The sequence below is a fragment of the Opisthorchis viverrini genome, assembly GCF_000715545.1.
Source record: "Opisthorchis viverrini unplaced genomic scaffold opera_v5_323, whole genome shotgun sequence".
NCBI classification, from domain to species: Eukaryota; Metazoa; Platyhelminthes; class Trematoda; order Opisthorchiida; family Opisthorchiidae; genus Opisthorchis; species Opisthorchis viverrini.
Window position 1 is genome coordinate 67,759 of NW_008751983.1, and position 20,737 is coordinate 88,495.

General features: G+C 44.7%; 1 protein-coding gene across 1 annotated transcript; it reads right to left on the reverse strand.

The window, feature by feature from the left end:
- Positions 1–13: 13 nt before the first annotated feature.
- T265_10021 (hypothetical protein) lies at positions 14–20,053 on the reverse strand (the record flags this gene model as incomplete). Its single annotated transcript, XM_009176267.1, has 8 exons — positions 14–639; positions 1,817–1,938; positions 5,258–5,303; positions 6,281–6,562; positions 8,512–8,849; positions 10,631–10,865; positions 16,422–16,522; positions 19,954–20,053. 8 exons carry the CDS (start codon positions 20,051–20,053, stop codon positions 271–273), a joined length of 1,593 nt encoding a protein of 530 aa, XP_009174531.1.
- Between the last annotated feature and the right edge of the window lie 684 nt (positions 20,054–20,737).

The following is a 20,737-nucleotide window of genomic DNA, read 5'->3' on the forward strand; positions in this document are numbered from 1 at the left end:
GTAGCGTAGTATCGTTCAGCATAAAAGCGAATTAATGAACACTGCATCCCAACCAGAAGAAGGATCAAATGATTTGATGTAAACAAGTTCAGGTGCTTTATATCTTGAGAAACTTGGGAGTAAAAGTGGAAACCTCGATAAAAGGTGTAGAAAAAAAGCAAAAATTGGACGTCTGATAACAGGTAAATATGTTCCCCTCAGGTGCATAAATTACGTCAACGCAGCAAGGACAAAACTTGGACCGCTGTATACAACAAATGCTAGGTTGTATCACTCCTTTAAGAACTGTTTCAACAGCGTCAGACGGTGCTTCTCACACATGTCCATAGCGTTCTGGAGGGCCGCACGATCAGTGATCTCCGCCCGTTCGATTTTCCAGGCTAAGTCTTCTACCTCGGCCTCCAACGCCGCCTGCTGATACTCAAACAGGTCTTTGTTAATAAGCTTCTCGGAGAAATACGCCATCGGATAGGTATACTTCAAGGTGTATCGACAGTTGCGTAGGGTTTCAGCTGCTGTCAACAAGTACTGCCAATCGATCCACGTGCCGTCCATCGCCAAAACCTTCTGGTGGATGCGTGCGCTCACGGCCGCGCGATGTTCTTGCTCCAATCGGAGGCTCTGTTCATGGTTGGCCCACTGACAATGACAAAAATCAGAACAACGGGAGATGAGAGTGGAGATTTATCGAAACAGATGGTACGAATAGTGCAGCAAACTAATAGAGAAATGCCTGGAACATCAGCGCCAAAGGATATTTCCTTAACCACATTTGAATACTCGAACATTCGGACACAGAAACGCGAAAATTGATCCATCATCTTTGCGTAGAGTCCTCAACTCGGACACAGAAACGCGAAAATTGGATCCATAATTTTGCGTAGAGTCCTCAACCGTAAAAGTTTTATTGTTCAAATACGAACCAAAGTGAAACTCATAACTTAAAACCGAAACACACTGGATAGATAGTTTATAACCTTGGTTAGGATCAGTAATTGAGCGCAACTTTACGATAAGCTCTTACTGATTGCAGAATAGTGCCCTGTCAACGGATTTCGTGACTTCAAATCAAATGAACATAAGCGGCTAACTTAAGGGGGCACTATATGAACGCTGCGAAGTGAATGTTTGGGTGCAGACGTACGCGGATGGCCTGGGGTCAACAAACCGCGATTCCTAGGTAACCTAGATTCAGATAACCGACCTACTTATGCCAGTCTAATGAACTGCATTCCGCGCGAAGGCCCTCGCGCGGCTGTACCCGGACAGATTCCGAACTATAGCTTCCCTGTGGAGACCAATGAATATCCAGGAAAAAGGTGTATCACTCGAATTTCGTGCTATTTGGATTCGAGTAGAACATAAGGTTGACGGAAAATCGGAGACTGCACCTACCTCATGAGCCCCAAGAAGAGCGAAGGCGGTTGCAGACTGTCCGGAAGTTTTCAGCAACCTTATGAGTAGTGTATTAGGTCTATGGTTTATCATTATTTTGCTCGAATTCGATATTCGATGCTCGCGATAAAGCGTTGTAGAAAACATGGTTATCACAACAACATGCTGAGTAAAAACGGTGATCTATTCGGTCGGGAAAAATTGAGAAAGCGAAGATCCATTGTGGACAATTCTGACACCCTAGCCGAAACAGACAAGACACACGTATACACATCTAGGGAGCAGCTTCGAAGCAAATGCAATCAAAATGACTATTAATGAAGCTCTGTGCACAGGGTTGGCTCAGTAATAGTTTGGATTCCGTTTACATAAGAACCAACAAGTATTCACAAGTATTAATAATAATGGCAATAAAGCTCACACGATCATAGTAGAAAACGTAGCGTCGCAGCGCCTCTCGGGCACTGCTCCGATGGATGTCTTTCATAGCCTCAGAAGAGTTGTATCGACTGCAATTGTATGAGCCCCGGTGGGTGTTCCAAGCTGGAATATTGAATTGAGTTGTCAACAGGGTGAACAGTGTTCATGTAAAATGGCATCATCCAAAACAAGTATGACGTAGATGAGTATTGGGAGATAAAGACCAGCTGGGTGAAGAACAGGTCAAATTAGTGAAGCAGCTCACCATGTGAGGCACGACCAAGAGGTCGAATCTGAAGATCGCTCATGCCTCGAAAAGCCCGTCTTTCTTGTTTCCTCGGGTTGCACGACAGTTATACACCGAAAGAGTACAACGGCTTAATTGTTTAAAGTGATAATTCACAACATATTGGTAGACAGACATTTAGTGTTCTTCCTCTCACTCAAGACAGTAACCAAACGCTAGGGAGACGTAGCAAACTATGGCGATCTAGCTGAAGAGAGTCAACTGAGAGAAAAACGCGGTTTTCTCTTCTCCATGGAGATGGTCGCTATTCGGAAAGCATTTGATTCAAAACTAGTGTAGCGGATGGTTTTGAATTGTCCACAAGGTGTGGAATTCTGCGGTAGTGTTTCTTGACCAACCGTTCAGCGCTAACTGAGTGCGTTTGTCAGCAGGTTGCAACTCACAGTGAATTTATGGAATCTTCATCTGCTGTTTCAAAGCCAACGTCTAAAAGCCGGATATATTTCGCACAAGTTATTTACTTAGACTTCTTGTTCATTAATGATGACGACCGATACCAGATGAGCAGGGGTCGAGAGGTGTACATTTAAGCTCAATCTTTCATATTGTGAAATGAGACGAAGGTCAGTATTTCATTACGTGGTAACAGTATTTTTGTGGTATTGAACTCGAGATCATGGTTCTGCTAGGCTAGCCAGGCTAAAAAGACATTGACGAACTTAGAATTGATGTGCGTGATTGCTCACAGTGTCAATGCCACTAACTTTTTTCAAATTGATCACACTCTGTACTGCTGAATTAAATAGGATTAAAGTACACCTACAGTGTGGTTAGAGCGCGAATTTACTGACATGCCATTAACTTTTTTCAAATTGATCACACCCTGTACTACTGAATTAAATAGGATTAAAGTACAGTGTGGTTAGAGCGCGAATTTACTGACCGGAAGGTTCGTGGTTCGAACCCGACCTCTGCCTCTCGACTTCCCCTGTCTAGGCTTGGGCGACCTAGCAGTATCCCAGCCCTCGTGCTTCCTGCGGGTGGCGTGGCAGCTAGGCACCGGAAGAGTGCTACAGCTGAACAGTTTTTACACCTAGCGTCGAGCAGGTGTTGTCAGGTGTGTGGACACCAGCACTTTAACCAAACAGTATATTTAAAATTGTGATTAGGATTGTATATTCCGTACGTTTCGAAGCGCGTTAATTTGATCAGTGATATCAACAAAATTCAAATGACTGTCTGAAAAGTGTGACACGCTGGTAGTGTGAGCATTCATTGCAAACATTCAACGAATATCAGTTTTTTTTAATCAAAGTCAGGCACCAGTTTCCGTTACTAGTCGATGCACAGCCGTCCAAGATGGTGATGTCGCCACCAACCAAATCACTTTATTTGTTGCATACACCATTGTGCGTCATGCATACTATGTTACTGCGTATGCTAGACACCATCAGAAATACTGACGGAGAGTGCTTCTTAGTGTAGAGACAATTAACTCTGCAAGTAAGTCTAAACCGACGTGGTTTCAAACCTCAAATAGAAAATTCAGTGTATGTGATAATCGCCAAATGTAATCATCCATCATTAAGTTTGTGGTATTTCCCAACCCCATTCTACTTGAAAGCGCTCGTTTCCGTAAATAAGTGATCTATGGAATTCACTCTGCGATCCCGTGTTGTTTCCCGCATGCAGTACGCAGCTACTTTACCCCCCCCCCATATCATCGGTGAATGAAACTGTGGCAGTTACAACCACTGTACGACGAGTACGCGGTTATTACAGCTGANGGTGATGATGATGTGCTAAAACACATCTAGTTATTCTTCTACAGTGGAAAACGAAAGGAAGTTGGGTGATGCGGCTCTAGATGGTTAACGACGGCCTCGTTTTCGTAAACAGTAACCAGATCGGAACGAGGGAAAGATGATGCAGACAGGAGAAGAATCAAGTAAGCCGGGGTGTTTGTGGTGGTTTGACAGTTTGAAATTCGGGACTTAGGTAATGACCTTCAAGTTGGAGCGTAGGAGTGTTACAATTAAGAATGGGACGGCGCTGGTATTAGACCGTAAAGCCGACAAGGGTTTGTAGTTTGATTTCCAGCCTAGCGTCTAGAGAGTATTGTGGACCAAACTGAAAAATATTACCCAGTAATGGACATTGAAGACTTCTCTTTGATTATTTATGCCAAGATGGTAATATTCCAACGGTAGGACCGCACTGATGAAGGTGGACCTTCTATGACAACAGGAACCAAAAATGACCATGGAGGAACTCGAGCAGACCACTGCAGAACGAAGAGGTGATGATCAGTATTCATTAAAGACGGTCGGCCAAAGTCCCCGGCCACAGTACGGTGGTGGTTGGAGTGGGGTTCCGGTGACTAAACAACTGGACGCTAAGTTGTGCTTCGAACACAACAACACGAACAGGATGACTAGCTAACCGAGCAGACTATGTGGATACCATACTCTCAGTTTACAACAAAGAGTTCACTCGACTGTACGTACGACGCTACAGAGGTAGACTACCGTTCTAAAGAACACTTTGGAATGCCAAGCAGAATTCAAGTTCACATGTTTAACAAACAATTTTCAACGTAAAAAAAGCTGAACAAGTGAATCGGGTTATATATTTTAAGAGATATCTGAGCAGTGCCTATACTGTGAAAAGCGACCTTCGAGCACAAATTGTGAAGGCTGTCGTGCTTTACGCAAGCAAAAGCCCATTAGTCCGGTTCGGTTCAGAGACATTCGGTTCAAATGTTCAGTCACCACTGAGCAAAAATTATCTCTTGCAAGATCAATTACACCTATTGGTCATATGGAGACATGCTCATGCACCGTTTTGAAAACAATATTATTCTCCACTCTTAGTGTTGGTCAGAGAAAATCAGCGGCGAACAGACTACTCCCTGGGATCTCTGTTACTTCATGGTTAAGTTTCGGGCGATTTCCCCACCACATGGCCGCAAATCCAGCAGGACGCACGTTGCGAACAATTTCCTAGTGGAGAGCATGCTGTCGCCATATACATGAAGGCTACTTAGCCCAAGTTCCCCGGGCAACTGGGTAGATCCGTAAGCTTGTTGAGTAAGCGAAGGACACAAACGGACCATCACGCTGACACTCCGAGTTTCAGTACGATGCATAAACATGCAGAGTAACACTGAAATGTGCGACTGAGCAAACAACTTACCATCCATACAAACCCAACAAAATTCATGAGAGCACTTTGTGCATACCTGAAAATCACAGAGAAGGTGAATATCGTTAACGAAACTGTGGTGAAGTAAATCACATAGGTAATGCTGACCATAACTCACGAACGGCAGCTAGACAGCAGTAACATAAGATTTAGATAAGGAATAAATGGACAGCGGTTAAGTCTTTTTCGGGGCTCATTGGATGCGAGCTTCCGAAGTATCTTAACAAAACTGAAGGAGGTGAATAGCGCCTCCCGACCATTCAAGCAAAATGAAGTTTGCAAAGTAACATTCAAAAATTTCACTTTCTTTGGCGCTAAAAATACACCAGGTAAGTTTTCCGTTGTCAGCAACAGTGCGCGCACAAGCAATCGTGGAAGTTCGCGAATTCAAGGACATCACAATCATACGTTCGAACGGCAATCTCGAAAAGAAACATTTTTCCCAATTCGACTCATCTCTGATTTCTTGGGCTCCTTTACCTTTTAACTACAAGAATACCGGAATTTCGGAATGGTGGCATGATGCAGAGGCAACCCATTTTTGATCGACACAAATTTCTCAGTTTTAGGGTACTACAAGGTGTAAAATTGATATTCTATCAGTTAACAGCCCAACCCTAATTGTCTCGAGATTGATTCTTTTAGTTTCGTCACAACTGACACGGAAACCAAAGCTTGTATGGCCGTCGATAATGTTCTCCATCGTTTAGTAAACCTGAGCCCACAAACTAATGAACTTTCTGGAAGAGTTCTGAGAAATCTAACTGAATAGGTAACTGCAGATTCTAAAAAACATGTAGCCAAGTCTAATATTGCCACAAACCCCTGTTGGTTGAAACGAAGGTATGTAAACGAATAAACGCTTCGCGCGAATTTTCCGTCAGATGGCCGTAACCCAAAACAACACCAAACACTATACATATACGGTTAGGTCAGATAGATGGTCATGCCAAAGTGACAAACAGAACATGATAAGATTGTCGCGATCATGTGTTTACAAAAACAGTAACATACCATGTGATTGCAGCCTCCGTTTTTCTCGATACATACATGACATTCTGGACAGTCCTTGGTATTTGCAGCAATGTAGGTGGCAGTGCCGGAGTCATCTTCACATTTAGCCAACCACAATTTCATAGTATCACAGTCAACTGGTGCATGGTACTGCCCACCGCAAGCGAAGCAGAAACGAGACTGGCAATGCGAGCAGTGAATCAGGCGAGCCTTGGGTGGTTCCAGCGCACGGATGATCACAGGACAATCGGCTCCAATGCAAAACCTCAGCAGAGGATGACACTAAAAATGATAGCGATTTTATGCTGGTCTGCACGACGAAAAACATGAGTGCTTTCTTTTCAATACTGCTAGCCTTAGACAGACGTAAAGCTCAAACGATCTGCGAACATTGACAGATGGAAAGTGAAACGGGACACTGGTGTTGCAGTTGAGCGCTGACAGAATTCAGCTGGCTGTTTGTGGGACGGACAGCGGTAGGAACCAACCGAAGACGGATGCACGGTTGCCTGAGTTCCACATGCCGTACTCTCACAAACACAAGTTTCAGATGCACAACCACTACACTTTAATGAACAATTTTATCACAGATACAGCCGGCTACGCTGGAAAGCTGATAAACTGCGCAGGAGCTTGCAAACACCGTGGAAAGTACAACCTCGAGACAGTGCAACAACTTGCCATTTACAAACAATACCCTACATTCTGTGTTATGAATCGATGAAACTTGGGGTGTGGATTCTTACATAGAATCCCCACGCATTTTCTAGTGTGAAGAAAAGCGTAGAAAGCAATCAGACGATAGCTTAGGACGGCCTAGTTAACCATAATGGGTGTGGTCTACACGGCTACTGATTGACGGAGGAGCCAGACAAACAGGCAGTCGTGTAGCACAGCTGCAGTTTTTGTAAGCGTATGTTGGAGGAGGCTAGTAAACAGACTTCCTACAAGAATGCACAGCTCAACAGCAATGAAACTACAGTGAGTATCATTGTATCACAATACGGCAGCGGGTGCTACCGTCAGGATTCGAGATGTCATCACAACAAAGCCGAAATCGCTCCAGAAAAACTCCGAAAAACGGCCAGTGGATTTATTGCTTCTCGATCGAAGTGAAGCCTTTTCCAAAACACTTGGGACGGAAAACTTCTTGAAATCAGGAAATATTATTCAAAGGATTTGGTGGAGCTTTTCAAAGAAATATCATCAGCTTCATCACACTTTGAAGTACATTGTCAAATTGACGGATGAATAGAAGCCTAGTTCAGCAAAATAAAAAACGACGTCGACAAACTGCAACTGCATCTCACGAACGGCGTACGCCTTTCGGGTCACAACAACACACAAGTAGTCAGCTGAATTTGCTTCAGACAGCCAACCTGGGACAGCTGCTTTTTGAAAGATCACGATAGTAGGCTCACGCTGAAACGAGAAAAGCTGAATCACTTTAAGGCAAGGATGCCCAAATTCCCACGCTGATTGCGTGCGGGAATTTATCTCCAATACTATAAGATGGTCCGGCGATTCCACAAACCTTACCAATAATGATAGCCTAAGAAACACATTTTACAATTACAATGCCGACTTCGTAAGGCACTTCTCTACTTCCAAACCATCAATCCAGTTAGTACAACTGGTCGTCGCTGACATCACCAAAATGCGCCCTCTCAATCAAACCTATTTTCGTAAAATGAATTGGTGCGGAGATATTAGGTAGTTTTCAACTGAGACTTCGTTCTGTCAGTGAGGCTGAAAAGTCTGTACACTTGTTCAATTCTTATTGGGATTCATCAGCAGTGCCTACCTAAAGAAACTCCGACCTTCTGTCTGGTGGTTGAACCCTTAACAGCTCAGCCACAAGCGGCAAAACAGGAGAGTGATTGGCTCTCATCTAGACAGGATACAGCACTGTAAAGCTTAACCATGCAGAGTGAAGTCACTGTTCAATCCCAACGAAAGCTTAACACGACCGGGCACTCTAAACTTGCCCCTCAGTAAGAAGAGAAGACGTCGTATGCTTGCTAGTCATGAACCGAAAACTAGAGGACGGAACTAACAAGTCGAATTCCACTCCGCTTGCGATTTGCACGTCGCATGCCAATTTTCGCGAAACGCAAACCATAATCGTTCCAGGTTATAAGCTACATCCTGAAAGTGACCGTCTCAACCAATAAATGCATTAAATGGTACAACTCAAAAACATAGGCGAACAAAGGGGACCCATAACTTACCAGGACCATTCGATGAAAAATGAATTTTTGATATTTATCTCTCAAAGGAGATCCCTTGAGCATAGATAAAAAAAAGTCTTCGGGCACCGACAGTTTGCACGATTGTCCCATACACTTGATATCCAGAGTCAATGCTTCGATTTGGATAGACAAATGAGATGACCAGCATTCCGAACAGTATCGATGACCGCAAGAAAGTCCGTACAAACCTGAATGATTGTTAGGCTGTCCAGACGACTGTGTTGAAGGTTTGCCTGAGCACGGAGGTGATTCGGAGAAGAACTCAATTTTGGCTCGAGAGGATGGAGGGGTGTTGCAACAGACAGGACATACTCCATCTGGAACGGGATTGGAGTGAACGCAAGCACCAGTAGAAACCAAGTGGCATCCAGAAAGGACATTTTCAACTATGGTCGCTGGCTTGTTCACTGAACTGGGCAGTATGATTGCAAACGTCTCATCACCAACCGAGGTGACATCATCAGTGCATTGCAGTCTACAACTACTAACCCACCGCTATGCATTCCTACGCTCCCCAATAGCGCACTGATGATGTCACCTCGATTGGTGATGAAACGTTTGCAATCAAATTACCCAGCTGAGCGAACAAGCCAACGACCATCTATGCAACTTGAGCTACCAACATTTCCCTCTATTTTCAACTATCATTTTAATTCGCAATATTATCCGCTTATCGTCTCTGCTGCTGTTAGAGAACCAGAACAAAATTATATCTGCCTGAGTGCACGATCGAACCATCTTCCGCACATTATCTCAAATTTGAAAAAAAAAAACAATTCAGTACTTCCCGTGAACTAGTCCTACCCGAAGAAGTTGATTTTGTTCCTGGATTGATTATGTATGCCTTGTTGTCAAATTTATCCCCGGATATACGGACCCTCCTCTAACCCGTTCCTCTTTGATCAATGTAACTTTTCGCCAAAGCATTAAAGACCAACAAACGTCCACAGTATACTACTGGTCAGTATTAATTACTCAGCAAACTTAGAAGAATGAACATGAGAGCGTACAGACAGATCAAATCAATAGCCCCTGCTGGTCTATGTCACACACCCTCAATTTAACCTGATTCAGTCATGTTACGGAGCTGGTACTAATTAGGAATACCGTATTTCAAGATTAACTTCCGTTATTGCATAGAATATGGTCGCATTAAACATGAGGTGCCTACATTCAAAGTTGTTAGCGAGCACTGCTAATTAGGAATACCGTACTTCAAGATTAACTTGCGTTATTGCTTAGAATATGGTCGCATTAAACATGAGATGCCTACATTCAAAGTTGTTAGCGAGCACTGCATTTTAAAATGACTGTCCTGTTCAGTTCTCACCCAGGGAAACTCGCCTTTGGTATGCTTTCCATTTCAGCTGACCCAGTCGTTCAATAGTTTGGTTGACAGCATTGCATTTTTTACTTTCCTAAACATTTTTCTCGAAAGAAAATGTATGATATTAAGACAGCGCCAATGTTCGTAATCAGGGCTTGGTCCAACGAGTTCACGACCTCGTAGGATCCCGTTGGAAGAGGATGAAGATAAGTAGACTCTTTTCGTTTTTTAATTCATCGTTTCATAGACAGAAACAGCACGAAAAAGTTGGAATTATGCTGAATTTGGTCACTAGTTTGAAGAACAGATATACACTGGTTAGTGGGCCCAACCTACGTGACTGCTCACTCTGAAGTACGGATTCTGCCGAACCTGTGAAGGAGGAGTTGCGTAGACATGCGAATGCGTAGACATAATGAAGCATAGCAGCCTCTTCTGGAGTACGGATTCTGCCGAACCTGTGAAAGAGGAGTTGCGTAGACATAATGAAGCATAGCAGCCTCCGGACGACAGGCTTTATGGATAGTGGTGTACACTAATGGATGGTGAAAGCGTAAAGCAACTCTCATCGCCTGTGATGGTTCAGTTTGTTTATTATTTCAGACTTTGGGAGAAAATTGTAAGAAGTGTGGACAAAATGGCAATTAACACGCGCGATCTGGCGAGGTTGGCTGGTTGGATTGATATTGGTGAAAATGAAAAAGGTAGGAATTGCTGATCACCAGTTATGAGAAAAACCGAAACGCCAAAGATGTGATAGAAAAAGCCTACCTGAGCTTGGCTTCGATGGTGTCATGTATCGTTGGACAGGATAGCCGAGTCGTTGGATTTCTCGTACACATGCCATAACGGCGGGGCTATCAGATTTACAGGGATTCTCCGAGGCAGCCGGCAAAAGACATTGGGTGATCAACCATCCCAGGGGATTGGCGATGAACTTCGATTTGACAGAATCCATGTCCCAATCATGGTTGAGAAGAAACAAACGTGCGATAGAAGGAGGGACCTGTAATGGGAGACACTGGTTGAGTAGTCTCTGGACAGAAATCAGCATGGCATGCGCATGGAAAACCGGAACAAATGCGACATTTTCTGTCGATTACTAGGAGGAAATGATAAAAAATGGAAAGGTCAACTCTAGACATAACCTGATAACTGGCTTTCGAGGAAAGAAACAGCAAGCGAGAGTATCGTTATGACAAATTCAAGCCAGGCCAAGCTCATTGAATTTTTCAGGAGTTGGCAGAATGGAACATGCCCAGTGGATACAGATTACCTTAATCACTAGTTTGTCATCGATGACGTGTCTTGTGTTGATCAACTAGCAAGTTGTTCTTTTTTTCCAGTAGCCATGGTGTCGAATTGCTAGACTCCAAAGTATCATGGATCTTTTCGACGTTCATGCTGAACTGACTCATGGGATAAATTATGTTGTTCTCCTTTGTCCCCTATGAGACCAAAGTTTCGTTCCAGATTGTTTCTCTTAGCTTGAAAGATCTCATTGAAAATTTCGCCGTTTAATGATATTTTTACGAAAAATCATACGCTCTGGTTCTCGCATTTGGTCTGGTGACATAGGCTAATGCCATTTCCGTCAACTCATAGGGACCTATTTTTCTTCCGTGTGAACTTAATGGGCGCGAATTGATATTATGCTATCAGGCCAGGTAAGAAAAGTTGTCAGACATGTTGAAGTGATAACAGTGATAAATTAAACTTGAGAATTGGACTAAATGAAGTGTCTGATAGAAGATATACTCACAACTCATGACCTATGCCGGTGAGGCCGCGTATTTCGGCCGCAGGGACATCTATTCCGCACAGCCTTTGAGACCAAACCTTGCGCTTCACATACAAGATGTGATAATAACCGGGAGACCTACCAGCTAAATCAAACATCTTGTGCCTGGTGTGGGACTCCAAATACGATCTATCAAAGGTAAAATACGTCGTGAAGATCTGAGCTACACTGTTGATGGTGCTTGTGATTTAATATACAAAAGAGTGGAAGATCGCACCACCAACTTAATACTTGTTCATCAGGACCATACTGTACTGTTCAAACACACAATATTACTGAAACAACAGTTCGCGGACTTGTAGATGGGACAGTAGTAATCTGATGCTGTCAAGTACAACAGAGAATTCAAGACACCGAACCCATCGTACTGCTTCGTAGGAATTTGATGAAGCGCAGCATCACTTGTCAAGTCTTCCTGCAATGCGGCATCTTTAGGATTTTCCGGTCGTCAAGTGATCAAGACCAGATTTGTTATACAAGAAGCGCGAAAACTCCCATGAACTTCCATAACGCTAGTTATGGAGATAACCCGTTAAGTGCTTCCGGTAGAATGCTGCAATGCCTTGGACTAATTGTCAGGACACGGTTACCTTCAACTGGCTCAGTTCGCATTGGACAGTATCGCCTCTGAGGTCAAGCCATGAATGAACTAGGAACTAGCCGGGTATCAAGGAGAGGTGGTTTGTTTTTTATGACTAACAATGTCACTAAGCAGAGCCGCGGACCAATCTAAGTAGCCAATGAAAGTCGGTTAAAATTCGCATGTTGTTGAAAGTCTACATGCTCTTACTCGTGAGTCCGTTTCGCTCAGGTAAATTAACATAAACGGCGGAAATCTGAGTAGGAATCTCAATGTGCGCGTTTGCATGTAGAATTGAGACACAGGACCTTTATGATCTATTTCAGAGTGTTCCACATCTGGGTAGCAGATTTAGTATGCAGCCGTAATTAGACTTTAACTAAGCAAGATATAAACAATTGTACAAACGTGAGTGCCGCGCGCTTTTGGTGCCGACTCTGAGCTCGATAATGTCTTAGAGATACAGCTGTAATCGCCTGGAAGCGACGAATTCGCAATGAGGTGATCGGTGGATGGGTTTGGTGAAGCGTAGAGAACTTCCCTCAAGGAGTGCATTCAGCACTGCAACCTCTACGGCAGTTAGGCCATTCTAATCATGCACAGTGACCGCCTACCGAGACGATCACCGGTTTTGGGAGTGGACAAAAACTGACATGGCAGAAGGGAATGAAGAGTGTCCTAAGACTCTGGGTGCCGTTGGTGATGTTCGCCTTCCAGTATGGGGTCCATGTGACCCTCCCTGTGCTGTATGGTAGCGAAACACTAGTATTCTTATCTAGTGTTGCTATTATGATGACGATGACGTTGAGTTCGAATAAGCAAAATGACAGTTCTCTGTTAATGAATGGGTTAGATGAACACATCAGGGTTGAGGAGATGCTGAACTGAAACTAAAAAATCGATGCTGTTGAAAGGAAAAGCTCTGTAGTATCATCAAGAAAAAAGTGATCGAAGATGTCAGTCAGAGATGAGGAGGTTTTTTCAACCGTGATACGCTTTGACCGCAGGGTAACAAGCAGTCGACCCTATGAGGATGAAGAGCGTTTTTATAATGTTCAGTTTCTTAAGTATGGGAGCAAACAGAAGGCGTAGGTTAAGCTAAAAGCATGGACCTTTGTTGTTAGATCAGTTAGCGAGACTATCATAGTACACCTTAGGAGTTGGATGGCCGACTCTCTCGTGATTTGGACAATCCGGTCGGTGAGGCCTAATTAAGCACCGCGTATGTGAAAAAGGTCAATCACGAACCCTTTCCAAAATACCGTGTGCTAAGAGAATAAATAAACAGAACTCCATGTTTCACCAGAAAGTGACACACTGGCGTGCGCGAAGTATGCGAATCGCACGTAATTTGGTTGTAAACGGCAACTTTGTTGTCAGTCTCTTCCAGGGCTACATGAATGAGTGTCAGGTGTACGCACCTCAGAAATGTGGTAGGCTGAAAAAACAGTACCCTTTCCCTTTTCACTTCTATTCCGGTTTAACAAAATAAGGCTTTCGAATGAATTGAGGCTCCATGGTAACGAAGAACGAGTGTCCAACACATGCTGTACTGTCGATAATAACGACGAATTATGAAGACCAACATCGTTAGGTGACTAAAAATAACGTAAAAATGAAGCATTTGGGCCGGTATTTAGTGGGCGACTGGAAGCATCTGATTTCTGGATTAATGTCAACAGTCACGAGTGGCTCGGACGCACATTAGGTTGGTGAAGATAGTAGAAAATTTTGTGAAGTCCCATTCTAATATTTGCGCCAAAATGCGCAGTTTCAGTGGGATCGACATCACGGGCATTTTCGGCGGGATAAGGATTGCCTGGAATTCGTGCTAAGTCGGAGAACAGAGAGGACCTTAGCAAGCATCCTCTTGATAAGCCACACTAATGATTTAAATGTCCACGATTCCATGGGCATACATTATCGACGGACTGTCTAGTTCGAGCAGAGCGGGCCGGTGTCTCAATAAAAATCCGACAGCTGCAATTACTTTGTGAACATACCGCAAGGTTCTTCATGAGATTGAGATATGGGTTGTTTGCTGCCTAAGTTAAAACAACTGTTGGTTAATAAAAGAGGTGACAGTTCAACAGGTGCACACTGACGAGTGAGTGCCGGAAACCAATAGCCAGTAGTCACCGAAATAAGCGGAAAATAGACCAGGAGTTTGTATGTTGAGATTTTTACCACATACGTAGAACCCTGGCCCGCTCTCTTAAAAAACAAAAAAAATCATTCAGCTGTAGCACCCTTTCGGTGCCTAGCTGCCATGCCACACGAAGGAAGCACGAGGGCTGGGATACTGCCAGGTTGAACAAACCTAGACAGGGGAAGTCGGGATGCGGCAGAGGTCGGGTTCGAACCACGGACCTTCTGGTCAGTAAATTCGCGCTCTAACCACTTGGTCCATCTCAAGTTCTATACTAAGAGTGGCCCACTAGTACAAGTTCAGGTGCTCTTGGGATAAGGCTCCATTGTACGCCCAGTGCTTAAAAGCCCCCGAAAGTGTGTAAAACCTATCCAATGCATGCCTTCATGATATAATTCGGCTTCATTCGCGGGACCCAACGACCCATCTCTTTTATCAATGTCACTATCGCTATTCAGACAACGCCGCGGTTACATGATGAAGCATTTCAAAAACTTGTGCATGTGTACCGATGACGGCAATCGGATCCTCACTGACTCTCCAAGGTCACTTTATATTTTTTTTATGGTAAATTAAGCTGTCTTAATGATATACATCGTGGCGTACCAAGGAGATTGCATCGAGGGGGTCGTGCTAGCCTTGTGTGACGTTTATATGCGAGGCTATATACATTTATTCTAGATCAGCCATCATACGAGGTTGGGTGTGATGTTAAACTTGGTATGACCAAGTTGAATGGAGTCAAATTCTGTGGAAGCCCTAGTATATTCATCAATATATCGACGTAGAATAGAAAGAGTAGGATATTACCTCTTGGAATTGACATTCATCACCATCATCAAGGACAGCAACATCAGTGTTGCCACTGATGCTTCACTGCCGTGCAACCATAAGGTTTGTCTAGTTATATATATACATATATATGATTGTATTAAAAGCCCTACAGAGAGGAGAAGAGAAAAGGAGTGGTTGAGGGAGGGGACCTGGTGCTGGACTATATCAAGCATAATGAGGTGCCTACACCTCCAACCGCTCAACCAGACAATCTGGAAAGAAACGGACAGCAAGAACGCCACTGACATCGATCAGCCGCTATTTCTTGCAACGTCTCCAGCCAAGCACAGACGGGGTCACGAGGATCCCATCCTGGGAGGCGTACAACACCAACAACACCCAAACTCTTCGTGATCTCTTTCACGCCTTTCTGCCAAGTCATGTGCTGTCCACCTCGCGCTTTGTGCCATCCTGAAGGAGGCACGGAGAACAACACTCGTCTCGGTAGACGGTGTTTCGGCATGCGTAGCACATGACCGAGCCATCGCAGTCGATGATGCTGGATATTTTCCCGAGGCCATGTCTCGCACCCATACAACAACACAGCCCTTACTGTAGCCTGGTAAACACGACCCTTTAGATCCAGTGAGATGCCTTTTTGACGCCACAGGTGACGCAAATTAGCAAACGTGATTCGAGCCTTGGATATCCTTGCACTGACTTTATCAGACACACTTCCGTCAGAGCTAATACAACTACCGAGGTATGTAAAGTTTTCCACAATCTCCAGTGGTTCTCCTTGAATTGTAAGGGATATGTTCGCAGATGGCACGTTCTGAAGCAGGACTTTGCACTTTGAAGGACCAGAGCACTGAAGAAACAGTCGTCGTCATTGTGGCGACAACTACAAACATGATGGTGGCGTTCGGATTACACATTGACCGTCTCCACAACGACCACGTATTGTTGCATGACCATACTGGGCCTCACTCAGTATTTTGTGAAGCAGTTCTGTTTCGAGATGGCTGACAGAAGTAATTATACGAATAATTTGTGGTATTCAACGTGGTTACAAGACTGATTGTCGCAAGCGCACTGATAACAGAATCAAGCGTAAATTGAAGGACGGCATCATCTGCCCATGCTTCTACAAAGTTGTTTAGAGAGGTGTGATTGCTGCAGAGGAAGATATTTCACATAAATGAGTCTCATGTAGGTGGAATTGAAATATAGAAAATTTATCAGGATGAACAATTACTTGAATCGCATTGCACAAAGTTTCGACATCCTGGTTCAGGAGGCTCTCAACAGCGTCAACGTCCATTTCTTGGTACTTGAAAGTTTCAGCATTACGTTGATCTAAAAACTCTCTAAAGGATGAATAATATTATATCCATTTAAATACCGTTCATGCTCGACATAAGGGTCTGGCTCATCATAATCATAGTAGTCGGGATCATCGTCCGAATCTTCATGTGTATATGTTCCTCTTGGTGAGCTATCCGCCATGAGTAGAGCTGGCTTCACCAAACAGAGAGCAGTTCACGCCACATACGGGTCCGTGATAATACTTCACCAAACAGAGAGTTCACGCCACATACGGGTCCGTGATAATTCAGTTGGAACGACAGCCTGAAGAGAAAATACATTATCGGGTTATTATGTATCAATATAGGACAACGAGGGTGTCAAGAAGCGTTCAACACGAACCGCCAAATTGTTGTTTTCCGCAGAAGTTGAAATATGACAAAACACCCACAACAGCACGTGTAATCACGGGAGGTTTCATCAGTATACTTTGCCGCCTGCTGTAACAAGAGTTCGCATACAGAAATCGCACAGTTCGGCTTCGGCAAAGAGTAGCGAAAAGGATAAAACAATCCAATCACACTTATTGAAAGCCTACTAGCCATTTTGCGGCCATTATGAAAACCCATGCAGCTAGCGGCACCAAATGTTGCGCATCATCAGTCATCACCATCAAAGTAATATCAGTTAACACGAGTACTTCACTGCCGTAAAACCACAGGGTTTAACTAATTATATTGAAAGTCTTGCAGTTAAGAGGGAAGAGTGGGTGTGCAAGGGCTTCTGGTACTGGGCTATGACACGCATTGTGAGGTGCCTACACCCCACAGACGTTCAGACAATCTGGAAAGAAAGTGACAACAAGAACGCAGCTGACATCGATCAGACTCCACTTTTTGCAACGCTTCCAGCCAAGCGCAGAAGGGTTAGCGGTTCATAGGGAAGCGTACCACACGAACAACACCCAAACTCTCCGTAATCTTTCATACCCTTCTGCTTAGTCATACGTTGTCTACCTCACGGTTTGCGTCATTCTGAAGAAAGCACGGAGAACAACACTCATCTCGGTAGACGATGTTTCGGCATGCGTAGCACTTGGCCAAAACAGTGCAGTTGATGGCGCAGGACGTTCTGCTCAATTGAAGTACCTGCTGCACAACCAAATACCCATTTCGCAATTGCCTCGTTACGAATTTGTTGACGCCATCTGACATCAGAAGTGCCCCTGAGGCATCAGTGAGCGAAAACCTGAAGACGCCCTACATTATCTATCTATAGAGGTCAGTTTTTGCAGCCGAACTACAACCCAGTTCTCACTGTAGCCTAGTGAACGCGACATTTGAGACCCAGTGATATGCCTTTTTGATGCCACAAGTGACGCAACTCAGTAAATATGATTCAAGCCTTTGAGATTCGTGCACTGACTTCATCGGACACTTCCGTCGGAGCTAATACAACTATGTAGGCAAAGGGTGTGTCCAAAGACTGCACGTTATGAAGCATGACTTTCCTGACCTTGCATGACCTTGGTGCTAGGCAGCCGCCGAAAGATGGTATGACGGTTGTCAGTCCAATCGTCTTCAAAGAGTAGGACGGTATCATCAGCATGTTTCAGATCGACAAGATTCTCGCCAAAAACGATTTTAACACTGAGTGAAAGCCATTCAGCTGTGACACCATTTCGGTGCCTAGGTGCCATGCCACCCAAAGGAAGCACGAGGGCTGGGATAGTGCCAGAGTGCCCAAGCCTGGACAGGGAAAGGGTCGGGTTCGAACAACAGACCTCCTGGCCAGTAAATTCGCGCTCTAGCCACTGAGCTATCTCACCTCTACCTACGACTGTTATTCCCCATGCTTCCTTCGGAACGACGCAAACCGTGAGGTGGAGAACGTATAAATTACCGTAAGTGTGTGAAAGATTACGAAGCGTCAACAACCATTTGGATGCCACTGGAGGTCGAACTCCAGGAATTCAAAAAGTAGACATGCGCTTGAAAGAGACCCTGGAAGGTCGTTGACCTAGATCAGAAATAGCAGTGATCACAAGACAGCCTCGAGGAACTACAATGGAGACCAGCACCAGAGAAGCGTAGGTTAAGCCTACTTTCACTCGGAAATTTCTGTCTGATGTAAATCCCTTAACCCAGTATAGAATTTCCCCTCAAATCCCGTAAGACCCGAGTAGAGAGCAAAACGTGCGGGTGTAGTGTACTGTGTCTGTCAGTTTGATTGATTTATGTACAAGTATTGGTGATGTACAACCTTGCTTTCTGGGTTTCGGCCCATGAGCTTTGTCTCCGTTTTCCATCCATAGGGATTGTCGTGAAAACCTGCCTTCGGATATTCACTGTCCCCTGGTGGTTCCATAGCGTGCATACTACATATTTGACGACCACCCCAGGATGGTTACCACACATTGGTGGACCTAAAACAGTCTGTACATAAGGCCTCAGAGCTAGCACGTTGCTCACTCACATACGGTGGATGCAGCCACAGACACAGTAACCTCTGCACACGCCCATCAGCCTCAAGCACCACACCACTAGCACTGGCCGGTTCATGTAGGCCATGGTACACCGGGGACGGTGTTCTTCAAAAAGGGGGCTAGTTTAGTATACGGTGCCTGTCAGTTTGGTTGAGTTACGGACAAGTATTGATTATGTACAGCCATGCTCACCGGGCTCCGGCTCATGAGCTGTCTGTTTTCCATCCGAAGAAATTGTCGTGAACACTCGCCCTCGGATAATCACTGTCCCATGGTGCTTCCATAGCGTGCTTACTATAGTGGGACTCGATCGAATGCTTTTGAGAAGTCGAAAATTATTGCATTTAATGAGTCCCTCGTCCTTAACCTGGCTGTCCAAGAATACGAGCATATTTATCACTCATTAACGGTTTGGGAGGAATCCGTGTTGAACTGATGATATCAAGTGGTTGGCAGTAAGGTGATCTAGGATGGTCCGCTCCAGAATGCGTTACATCACTTTGCAGGGCTAATAGGTCTGTAGCTGCCGGGTGATAGTCAGTTGCCAGTTTTGTCAACTTCAGTGACAATAGCTTCCTTCCAAGGAGAAGAAAGGTTGCTTTCGCTGACAACCCAAGGTAGAAATGCTCTGCCAGCGTGAAAGCGTTTCCTTCAAAATCCTTGTATGAACATCGTCTGGCAGAATGGGTTTGTCTTGTGCAAGAGTTGAAGAATGTCTCCCTCCATGAAGACCAAGTTGGTTAGAGGCCGTCCGTAGGCACGCCTTGACAAGCTAGGGTGTGACGAGGTCGCTGGGGCAGGACGGAGAGCTACATAGTGTTCTCTGTAGACTTCAGATACCAATACTGGGCTATTTGTGAATTCCTCATTTCTGTCACTCATGGCTTATTTCTGTAGCGATGTCTCATGTACTAAAAAAGCACATTTTTGTTTTTCCGGGAAAGGTCTAGTATGGTAACTTGTTTTGGTAGGTTTCACTGGCGGATTTCTGACTTACGTCGGTTCCACATTTTAAGAAACGCTAGGTCATCTTTTTTGTCTTCTTTAGGTAGCTTGCGGTCCATCCGACTGCCTGCTGGTCTTTTGGGAATGAACATCGCGCCAGCCTCGTGAACTTTCTGGACAATGGTCCTGCATAACTCTTACACTGAACCTGGTCCCAGTTTCAAATGATCAAGGAAGATGCACACTCCTGAGAAGTCTGTACGGCAGAAGTTTCGAATCTACTTACGACTTTCGGGAGTACTGGCCCAGTAGCGGATGAAATCAAAGGTCAGCATACAGTGGTCAATCTGTCCCAGTGGGGAGTTAATTAACACCTGAAGGACGTGTCCTTCGTTGGTAATGACCAAATCCAGAAGGGATGGTAGTCGGCCGCGCGGTATCCGGTGGGTTAGATGACCTGTTGAGCCCAAGCGCTCTGTTGACCGGCTCTGGTCGGCGCCGCTGCAAAATGTCCACTGAACCCGACGCACCGATGTCCAACCGAATTCGAATTTGCCACCAGCCAATAGGACGGAAGGACGGATTCACGCATTGATTCCCGGATTGGTGCACGGAATTGAGGCTTTAGCTCAATTTTCCCGGCTAGGTTATAGTCTTATCCTTCAGCGACTGCCGTTCGCCTGAAAGGCAAAAGCGAAAAGGGGTGTAGCACTGCTTCTTAGATTCTCAGCGCGGAATAATGAGCTCACCAGCAAGAGGATTCACATTGAAGAATGTCTCCCTCCATGAAGACCAAGTTGGTTAGAGGCCGCCCGTAGTCACGCCTTGACAAGCTA